Source organism: Capra hircus, chromosome 3 (genome assembly GCF_001704415.2).
Source record: "Capra hircus breed San Clemente chromosome 3, ASM170441v1, whole genome shotgun sequence".
NCBI classification, from domain to species: Eukaryota; Metazoa; Chordata; class Mammalia; order Artiodactyla; family Bovidae; genus Capra; species Capra hircus.
Genome location: NC_030810.1, coordinates 101,349,007 through 101,359,989, shown reverse-complemented (window position 1 = coordinate 101,359,989; position 10,983 = coordinate 101,349,007). Strand labels below are relative to the sequence as shown.

The following is a 10,983-nucleotide window of genomic DNA, read 5'->3' as shown; positions in this document are numbered from 1 at the left end:
TTTGAACCCATGGTTGTACTTCGGGGCTTATTGTCGCTGGGCCTCTGGCAAGTAGAGTCTGTATTCATCTTTTAATGCCAGAGACAAGACCTGAAGAGGATGCCCGGTCCCATCTAAAACCGACACTTGTCCGTGGTCGAAATGAATTTGGGCATTTACTTTAGACAGTAAATCCCTTCCCAACAAGGGCGCTGGACACTCAGGTATCACCAAAAAGAATGGGTCACCTGGTGGGCCCCCAAGTTCACATGCTGTTTTGTAGTCCATCCATATCGTTTAGTCCCGGTTGCTCCCTGCACCCAGCTACTTTTCTTAGACATGGGTCCATCTTTTTGGCTTAAGACTGAGTACTGGGCTCCCGTGTCCACCATGAAGCCAACCGGTTTCCCCTCCACATTTATAGTTACCCAGGACTCGGGGAGGGGCTTCGAGCCCTGACACCCCTAGTCGCTATCCTCACCCGCGTAGAGTATATGACTGTCTGGAGAGGGAGTCTCGTTTTTGGGGTTCTTGGGCTCCTCTTTTAGATTTTTTGGGGGGCATTTATCTTTCCAATGTCCAAACTCTTTACAAAACGCACATTGGTTTTTCTCAAGCTTACGCCTTGTCGTTTTTTCTTCAGTTTTTGAGTCCAGTGTTTTCCCTTTCTGGAACCTGTTTTTGTTTTCAACCCCAGCAAAAAATATCTGGGCCAGCTCTTTTTGATTTTTATGGTTTTCTTCAGCTCTAAATTCTCTTTCTTCTCTTCTAATGCGGTCCTCTCTCTCTTCTGGGGTCTCTCTATGATTAAAAACTCTCTCGGCTGCCCTCACTAGATCTTGCAAGGATTGTTCATTTAACCTCTCTATCTTTTGTAATTTTTTTCTAATATCGGGGGCTGCTCGATTTACAAATGCTAACATAACTGCCGCTCGTGACTCATCTGCCTGTGGGTCCATAGGGGTATACTGTCTAAAAGCTTCCATTATCCTTTCAAGGAAGGTTGCTGGGCTCTCATTTGGTTCCTGCCTCACTGAATTGATATTGGCCAAATTAGTTGGCTTTCTGGCGGCCGCTCTAAGGCCGGCCATAAGAGTCTGACGGTATACCCGGAGACACTCCCTACCTTCAGCGCGTTCGAAGTCCCGGTTGGGTCGCACCAAGGGGAACCCCTCCTCAATGAGGTTAGGCTGTATTGTGGGCCTCCCATCCACCCCTGGCACATTCTTTTGAGCTTCTGACAGGATCCGCTCTCGCTCTTCTGTAGTGAAAAGCACCTGTAACAGTTGCTGACAATCATCCCAAGTGGGATTATGAGTAAAAAGGATAGACTCTAACAGATCAATAAGACCCTGTGGTTTTTCAGAGAAGGAGGGAGTCTGGGTTTTCCAATCTGTACAAATCACTAGTGGAAAAGGGCCAGTACTGATATGTCCGCTCTCCACCCTCTCTGGCTGGTCCTGCCCGGACCGGAATCGCGTGAACAGTGGAGGAGGGGACTTCCGGGTCTTCTTCCGCTACATTGGCCTTTTCTCTTGTTTTTCCCCCGAGTTCCCTGGGCAGGGCCCCCTTCTCTGGGATGAGCTGAAGGCTCGGTTCTCCTCCTGGCTTCTCCCCGATGAAACCTGTGAAAGCAAGGGCGGATGTGGATCCGCATACGGGGGTGGGAACAATTCGGTCTCCAGATCTATCAGATTAGGATACAGAGAAGATTCCTGGAATACCGGCTTTGGTCGATTTTCATCCGTTTTTTCTTCTTTTTCTTCGGAAGCCTTCATTACTAACACCTGTGGGCTTGGTAAGGTTGGAGTTGGGGAAGAGGGACAGGAAGGTTTAGGAGGAGCGAGAACAAAGGGTTTAAGCCATTCTGGCGGGTTCCTCACTAGATCCTGCAAGACCAGAATGTAGGGAGTCTGATCTGGGTGCCCGGCAGGACTAGGAGTAAGCACCCTCTCTTTAACTGCCTGGATAATTTGGGGATTGAAGGTTCCCTCTTGTGGCCATCCGACGTCAAAGGTGGGCCACTCGACAGAACAGAAAGTCACCAGTTTGCTCTTCTTTACCAGTAACGAAAGATCCTGAGCTTTAGACTTGAAATCAGAGAAGTGGTTAATCATAAAAGATAAAGGAGTAGAAGTTGTTCGTCCCATGATCACAGAAAAGTACACTGGGAGCCAACAGAGCACACAAAGAGCAGCGCAGACACCACAAATAGACAAACAGATAACAAACACAAGGTGGCCACCGACAATGCACTCAGTCTGACCTGCAGGATGTTCACAGAGCCAGCTGCCTCCCCAGCACGAAACCAGGCCCCGGCCCTACGCTGACTTAATCCAGTATCAGAGCTAGCTGCCTCCCCAGCACGAAACAAGGCCCGGCCTTACGCTGACTTAATCCAGTATCAGAGCCAGCTGCCTCCCCAGCACGAAACTAGGCCCCAGGCTTACGCTGACTTGCCTCTGCACTTTACAGCCAGATGCCTCCCCAGTAAGATACTAGGCCTCGGACTTAATCTGGGCTTCTGCAACATTAGCACCGGTGCTCAGAGCTCTTATCTCCTAACGAGGTTACTCCCTTCTACCAGGAGAGTTGTCCTCCCCGGCGGGACGGAGATCCCGGACGAGCCCCCAGATGTTATGCTCCGAGCCCGTATCTCCGAACTGACCGAGAGAGCAAGTCCACCACAGTATTGCAAACGCAAGAAGGGAGTTTGTTTATTCCTAGCGCGCTAGGGCCTAAGTCTCATCCCACACAAGGGAATCTGACAAGAGCCGTGAACAAACGAGCATGGCGGCTTATATACAGGCAGTTCTTTGTATCAGTTACAGGAGTAGCTGGTGTTACATGATTGGCCAGGCAGGATGAGCACATATCCTGTCTCTTTCTGGTAAACACGACTCAGGTCCTAGAGCCTGTCGTTTGGTCCCTAACATTCCCCCCTGTCCTTAGGTCCTATAGAGGAATCTTCCTCTCGGTCCTGAGACACAGTTTGATATTCTCGAAGCACAAACAGCTGTACGGTATTTATGCGTTCCTTTACAAAGGCTACAAGTCTATTGATAATGCATGGGCCAAAGGTAAGCATCAGTACAAGTATTAGCAGGGGTCCCAGCAAGGTGGAGATTAGGGTGGTCAACCAAGGGGATTGTTGAAACCAAGATTCAAACCATCCCTGTTGAGCCTCACATTCTCGTTTACGTTGGGCTAGTCCTTCTCTCACTTTGGCCATAGATTCTCTAACTATTCCTGTATGATCCGCATAGAAACAGCACTCTTCTCCTAGGGCAGCACAGAGTCCCCCTTGTTGCAGAAAGAGCAGATCTAATCCCCTCCTGTTTTGCAGAACTACTTCAGATAGAGAAGTTAGAGACGATTCTAAATGACTAATAGATTGCTCTATACGGGTAATGTCTTCATCTATGGCCGCTCTCAGGGAGTTAAATCCTTGGCCTTGCAGGGACAGAGCTGTTATTCCGGTTCCAGCCCCGGCTATTCCAAGACCGAACATAGTTGCTATGGTTATGACGGTAAGAGGTTCCCTCTTAACTTTATAAGTTCTTTTTGGAGGATTTAGAGTTGATTTCTGGGCCCAATAATCATATATTGCTTTCTCTGGTCGGTACAGAATCTTTGGCATGACAGCCACCATAACACAGAATTCTTCTTTGGGGTCAAAGATTGAGCTATGCAGGCATGGAGTTAGCCCCGTGTGTGAACAGACCCACCATCCCCCCATTTGAGGTATTAACCATTTAGCTACAGGCAAATCATCAGGCTCGACGACATGCACACAAAGTGGAGACTTTGCTGGTAACACCGTGCCCGTGCATAAGCCCTTTCCCCATACCTCTTTCATCGTCAGACCCACCTTTCAGTCCCCCCAATGACATTGAGGAGGATCGGTGCTGTTGGCCAAGTCATAAGAGGCATTGAGGCCTACTGCTTCGTAATAAGGGGGAATTAGGTTGTAACATAACCAACAAGATTTAGTTGCCTCAGGATGGATCTGATTCAGGGTGGCATAAGCTGCCCTAATCAGCTTCCATAGGAGATCTATTTCAGCGAGCCCTTCTGCTTCGGGACTCACTGCCAAAGATGTTGGCATGGAAGTCGTTAGGCGGGGGGTTACAGCCAGCTTTTCTACTTTGTTGGGCCCGATACTGTGTACAAGAATTGGCTCTAAGACCTGGCTCACTACTATAACCCCTTTCCCATCAACCCCAAACCCTCCTGATTCCCTCGTCTGTAGTCCCCAAGATAGGCCAGAGATCCAGGTCCCCTCTTTTTTGCTTTTTTCTGGATTGAACCTTATTCTGACTTGTGCATAATTGCAACTTTCACAGCTAAAACTTGGATCTCCAAGGACCCTAGGGAGGGGCTTGGCGAATGAGAAATTAAGTAAATCTCGATTTCCTACTTCCCAGCGCTGAGGTCCATCATTAGAAGTACCACAATCCCAAGTTTTACAATAAGAGTCTTGTGCCCCCCCACAGGTCTTCCAGGCATGCCCGGGTGCGCCTGGGCGCGCCTGGGCATGCCCAGAACCCTTGTTCTCGGAGATAACCCCTAGCCCAAGGCACATTTACCATCGGCTTAAGGTCAAAGTACAAGTCTGGCCACCATGTGTTTGGTGGATGTATTGCGGTAGTGGAGTTTAGCACCTCTCGTGTTAGTCCATTTTGCAGCTTCCAGGTGATTTTGACGGGTTGATGCGGGTTCATGCTGGCAACTCCGGAGCAGAGTAACTGGGTCATCCACAAGAGGGCCCAGCCGAGTTGTCCTGGTCCTGTTGGCGCCTTCGAAGCTTTAGCCTCAAGGGGTTGGACGGGTGCAGAGATGCTTCCCATTCTTTCTTAGCGTCTTCTTGCTCTGCTGAAGCAGCTGGGCGTACGTGGTTGCAATGCACCCAAGGCCCGATACCGTCAACCTTTAGGGCAGTTGGGGTGGTAAGAAGAACAACATAAGGACCCTTCCATTTGGGTTCTAGTGCCTTGGTTTGGTGCCTTTTGACCCACACCCAGTCTCCTGGGCCAATGTCATGTGAGGGAATAGTTCCCTTATTTTGACCCACATGTATTTCCCGGAGCAGTTTCCAGACACGAGAGTGCACCTTGCTTAAGGCCAACAAGGCCTCTTGGAGTTGCCCCAACGTGGGAGGCGGTAGTTTCTTCCCTTCAAATATTGGACATACAGGGGGAGGTCTCCCATACAGAATCTCAAATGGGGTCAGATTAAGTTGATAAGGAGTAATCCGCACACGGAAGAGGGCGAAGGGAAGGAGGGTCACCCAGTCCCCGCCAGTCTCTATAGCCAATTTAGTTAAAGTTTCTTTTAGAGTCCGATTCATTCTTTCTACTTGCCCTGAGCTCTGTGGACTGTATTCACAATGTAACTTCCATTTAGTCCCCAGGGCTAGGGCAAGGCTCTGAACTATTTGACTCACAAAGGCAGGTCCCTTATCAGAGCCGATGGTCACTGGCAGGCCAAACCTGGGAACTATTTCTTCTAAAATCTTTTTTGCCACTATCATCGCGGTTTCTCCCTTTGTAGGAAAAGCTTCTACCCACCCTGAGAAGGTATCTACCAACACTAACAAGTACCGGTAACCATACTTGCCTGGCCTTACCTCGGTGAAATCTATTTCCCAGTGTTGCCCTGGTCCTTCTCCCCGATACCTCAGTCCTGCATGTTGTCCTTTTCCTGGCCTCATCTGTTGACACGCCTTACAAGCATGCACTATGTTCTTTACAGTTGTCTGGTGCCAGGGAAATCGCAGGCGCGCAGTTTGAAAGAGCATCAGAGTCTTCTCTTCTCCCAGATGAGTAGACAAATGTAAATGCTCACATAGTTGCCGTCCCAACTGAGCAGGGAGTATCAAGTAGCCGTCTGAGTCTCGGTACCATCCATCTTTATCTTTTTGAAGGTTGGTGTGTTTTTGGATCCAAGCAAAGTCTGTGGATGAATACTCAGGGGTTGGGGGCAGAGTTCCCATACCTGGAGGTGGAAGTCCGATCGCCAACACAGGGGTGATGAAATCTTCATCAGCTGCTTTTCGAGCTGCCAGGTCTGCGGCACGATTCCCTCGTGCCGTGGGGCTGTCACCCTTCTGATGTCCAGGTACGTGTACTATTGACACAGGCCGAGGCATCTGTACAGCCTCTAAAAGTCTATGGATTTCAGGCAAGTTCTTAATTTCTTTTCCTTCAGCTGTCAAAAACCCCCGTTCCCGATATATCTGGCCCTGGATGTGTACCGTGCCAAAAGCATAGCGACTGTCAGTGAAAATAGTTATTCTTTTTCCTTTGGCTCTCTCTAATGCTTGAATCAGGGCAATTAACTCTGCCTTTTGTGCTGAGGTATCCGGGGGAAGGGCCTCTGCCCATATCGTCCGTCCAGAGTCATCTACTATTGCGGCTCCCGCCCGTCTCTGTCCATCTTTTACATAACTGCTGCCGTCTGTGAACCATCTTAGCTCACTGTTATCCAGTGGAGTATCGGCTAAGTCCTTTCGCATTGCTGTTACCCCGGCCAGTATCTCATCACAATCATGGAGGGGGCTATTTTCCCCCGGATTGGGCAAAAGAGTGGCCGGATTTAGAGTGCAGGGCGTTTGGAAATGAATCCGTGGGGTGTCAAGTAGCAAGGCCTGGTAGTGCGTCAAGCGGGCATTAGAAATCCATTTACCTGGGGGTTGCTTTAAAACTCTCTCTATGGCATGAGGAGTGTAGACCAAGAGTCTCTGTCCATAAGTCAGTTTATCAGCAACGTGGACTAAGAGCGTGGTGGCCGCGATGATACGGAGGCAAGGTGGCCATCCGGCTGCCACTGGGTCCAGTCTCTTGGAAAGGTAAGCTACAGGTCGCTTCCATGGTCCCCATCTCTGTGTTAGTACCCCTTTTCCTATCCCCCGCTTTTCATCTACAAATAATTGGAAAGGCTTAGATGGATCAGGGAGGGCAAGGGCAGGAGCCTCTAGCAAGGCTCGCCTGAGCTCTTGGAAGGCCTCTTTCATTGGCTCAGCCCATTTCCAGTCCTTGTTTTCTTTGGTCCCCTCATATAGGGGCCTGGCCTTTTCTGCAAACCCCAAGATCCATAACCGGCAATATCCCATCGTTCCCAGACATTCTCTCACTTGTCTAGGGTTAGCCGGCTCAGGGATCTGGAGGATGGTTTCTTTCATAGCCTGTGTTAGCCCCCTCTGGCCCTGTTTTATCTTATAACCGAGGTATGTAACCTCTTGCTTGGCAATCTGGGCCTTTTTGGCACTAGCCCGGTAACCTAAAGTCCCCAAGGTTTGGAGAAGGTCACCTGTTGCCTCTTGGCACTCTTTCTCTGTAGCCGCCGCCAGCATAAGGTCATCAACTTATTGTAATAAAACAATGGTAGGGTGTTCAACCCGATACTCACGGAGGTCTTCGTCCAGGGCCTCATTAAATAACGTGGGCGAGTTTTTGAAACCCTGTGGTAAGCGAGTCCATGTCAGCTGCACAGGGGTCTGACCACCGTCTTCCTGCCATTCGAAGGCAAAGATCTCTTGGCTTGCGGGGGCAAGAGGCAAACTAAAAAAGGCATCTTTTAAATCTGAAAACAGTGTACCAAGTGTAGTTTGGAGGCAAGTTGCTTAGCAATGTATAAGGGTTAGGAACCGTAGGATGAATATCACTCACCCGTTTGTTGACTTCTCGTAGATCTTGAACCGGTCTAAAATCAGTTCCCCCAGGCTTTTTCACAGGCAACAGGGGAGTGTTCCATGGGGACCGGCACCTTTTCAGGACCCCAGCGTCTATGACGTGTTGTATATGAGGAGTAATTCCTTGTCGAGCCTCCTGACTCATGGGATACTGTCGTACCCTCACTGGGGACGCACTGGCTTTCAGTTCCACAATGATAGGGGGCCTCTGTTTGGCTAGTCCCATTCCTGCAGTTTCAGCCCAGGCCTGAGGATATCTTTGAACCCATGGTTGTACTTCGGGGCTTATTGTCGCTGGGGCCTCTGGCAAGTAGAGTCTGTATTCATCTTTTAATGCCAGAGACAAGACCTGAAGAGGATGCCCGGTCCCATCTAAAACCGACACTTGTCCTGTGGTCGAAATGAATTTGGGCATTTACTTTAGACAGTAAATCCCTTCCCAACAAGGGCGCTGGACACTCAGGTATCACCAAAAAGAATGGGTCACCTGGTGGGCCCCCAAGTTCACATGCTGTTTTGTAGTCCATCCATATCGTTTAGTCCCGGTTGCTCCCTGCACCCAGCTACTTTTCTTAGACATGGGTCCATCTTTTTGGCTTAAGACTGAGTACTGGGCTCCCGTGTCCACCATGAAGCCAACCGGTTTCCCCTCCACATTTATAGTTACCCAGGACTCGGGGAGGGGCTTCGAGCCCTGACACCCCTAGTCGCTATCCTCACCCGCGTAGAGTATATGACTGTCTGGAGAGGGAGTCTCGTTTTTGGGGTTCTTGGGCTCCTCTTTTAGATTTTTTGGGGGGCATTTATCTTTCCAATGTCCAAACTCTTTACAAAACGCACATTGGTTTTTCTCAAGCTTACGCCTTGTCGTTTTTTCTTCAGTTTTTGAGTCCAGTGTTTTCCCTTTCTGGAACCTGTTTTTGTTTTCAACCCCAGCAAAAAATATCTGGGCCAGCTCTTTTTGATTTTTATGGTTTTCTTCAGCTCTAAATTCTCTTTCTTCTCTTCTAATGCGGTCCTCTCTCTCTTCTGGGGTCTCTCTATGATTAAAAACTCTCTCGGCTGCCCTCACTAGATCTTGCAAGGATTGTTCATTTAACCTCTCTATCTTTTGTAATTTTTTTCTAATATCGGGGGCTGCTCGATTTACAAATGCTAACATAACTGCCGCTCGTGACTCATCTGCCTGTGGGTCCATAGGGGTATACTGTCTAAAAGCTTCCATTATCCTTTCAAGGAAGGTTGCTGGGCTCTCATTTGGTTCCTGCCTCACTGAATTGATATTGGCCAAATTAGTTGGCTTTCTGGCGGCCGCTCTAAGGCCGGCCATAAGAGTCTGACGGTATACCCGGAGACACTCCCTACCTTCAGCGCGTTCGAAGTCCCGGTTGGGTCGCACCAAGGGGAACCCCTCCTCAATGAGGTTAGGCTGTATTGTGGGCCTCCCATCCACCCCTGGCACATTCTTTTGAGCTTCTGACAGGATCCACTCTCGCTCTTCTGTAGTGAAAAGCACCTGTAACAGTTGCTGACAATCATCCCAAGTGGGATTATGAGTAAAAAGGATAGACTCTAACAGATCAATAAGACCCTGTGGTTTTTCAGAGAAGGAGGGAGTCTGGGTTTTCCAACTTGTACAAATCACTAGTGGAAAAGGGCCAGTACTGATATGTCCGCTCTCCACCCTCTCTGGCTGGTCCTGCCCGGACTGGAATCGCGTGAACAGTGGAGGAGGGGACTTCCGGGTCTTCTTCCACTACATTGGCCTTTTCTCTTGTTTTTCCCTGAGTTCCCTGGGCAGGGCCCCCTTCTCTGGGATGAGCTGAAGGCTCGGTTCTCCTCCTGGCTTCTCCCGATGAAACCTGTGAAAGCAAGGGCGGATGTGGATCCGCATACGGGTGTGGGAACAATTCGGTCTCCAGATCTATCAGATTAGGATACAGAGAAGATTCCTGGAATACCGGCTTTGGTCGATTTTCATCCGTTTTTTCTTCTTTTTCTTCGGAAGCCTTCATTACTAACACCTGTGGGCTTGGTAAGGTTGGAGTTGGGGAAGAGGGACAGGAAGGTTTAGGAGGAGCGAGAACAAAGGGTTTAAGCCATTCTGGCGGGTTCCTCACTAGATCCTGCAAGACCAGAATGTAGGGAGTCTGATCTGGGTGCCCGGCAGGACTAGGAGTAAGCACCCTCTCTTTAACTGCCTGGATAATTTGGGGATTGAAGGTTCCCTCTTGTGGCCATCCGACGTCAAAGGTGGGCCACTCGACAGAACAGAAAGTCACCAGTTTGCTCTTCTTTACCAGTAACGAAAGATCCTGAGCTTTAGACTTGAAATCAGAGAAGTGGTTAATCATAAAAGATAAAGGAGTAGAAGTTGTTCGTCCCATGATCACAGAAAAGTACACTGGGAGCCAACAGAGCACACAAAGAGCAGCGCAGACACCACAAATAGACAAACAGATAACAAACACAAGGTGGCCACCGACAATGCACTCAGTCTGACCTGCAGGATGTTCACAGAGCCAGCTGCCTCCCCAGCACGAAACTAGGCCACGGCCGTACGCTGACTTAATCCAGTATCAGAGCCAGCTGCCTCCCCAGCACGAAACTAGGCCCCGGCCTTATGCTGACTTGCCTCTGCACTTTACAGCCAGATGCCTCCCCAGTAAGATACTAGGCCTCGGACTTAATCTGGGCTTCTGCAACATTAGCACCGGTGCTCAGAGCTCTTATCTCCTAACGAGGTTACTCCCTTCTACCAGGAGAGTTGTCCTCCCCGGCCGGATGGAGATCCCGGACGAGCCCCCAGATGTTATGCTCCGAGCCCGTATCTCCGAACCGACCGAGAGAGCAAGTCCACCACAGTATTGCAAACGCAAGAAGGGAGTTTGTTTATTCCTAGCGCGCTAGGGCCCAAGTCTCATCCCACACAAGGGAATCTGACAAGAGTCATGAACAAAGGAGTATGGCGGCTTATATACAGGCAGTTCTTTGTCTCAGTTACAGGAGTAGCTGGTGTTACATGATTGGCCAGGCAGGATGAGCGCATATCCTGTCTCTTCCTGGTAAACATGACTCAGGTCCTAGAGACCATCGTTTGGTCCCTAACATTGGGAACTCTCCATAGTTTCGGTTCAATTGTTCTGTGAAGCTAAAACTTCTCTAAAAACTAAAAGTCTTTTTTTAAGTATGCATACAATAAAGTATACACATAGGAGACTCTGGGAAGTTAGCTGCAGCAGCATAGCTTTTCATTCTCCTTGAGTCGTCATATAAAAACAGATAAGCAACTAGAAAGCAAAACTAAACTA

General features: G+C 49.3%; 1 protein-coding gene across 1 annotated transcript; it reads right to left on the bottom strand.

The window, feature by feature from the left end:
* Nucleotides 5,024–9,687, bottom strand: LOC108635625 (the record flags this gene model as incomplete). The annotated part of the gene is given in 6 exon segments (XM_018046517.1): nucleotides 5,024–7,564; nucleotides 7,566–8,063; nucleotides 8,065–8,150; nucleotides 8,153–9,305; nucleotides 9,307–9,456; nucleotides 9,634–9,687. Coding segments are annotated over 6 exon segments (4,482 nt in total), but the record flags the coding sequence as incomplete, so codon positions are not given.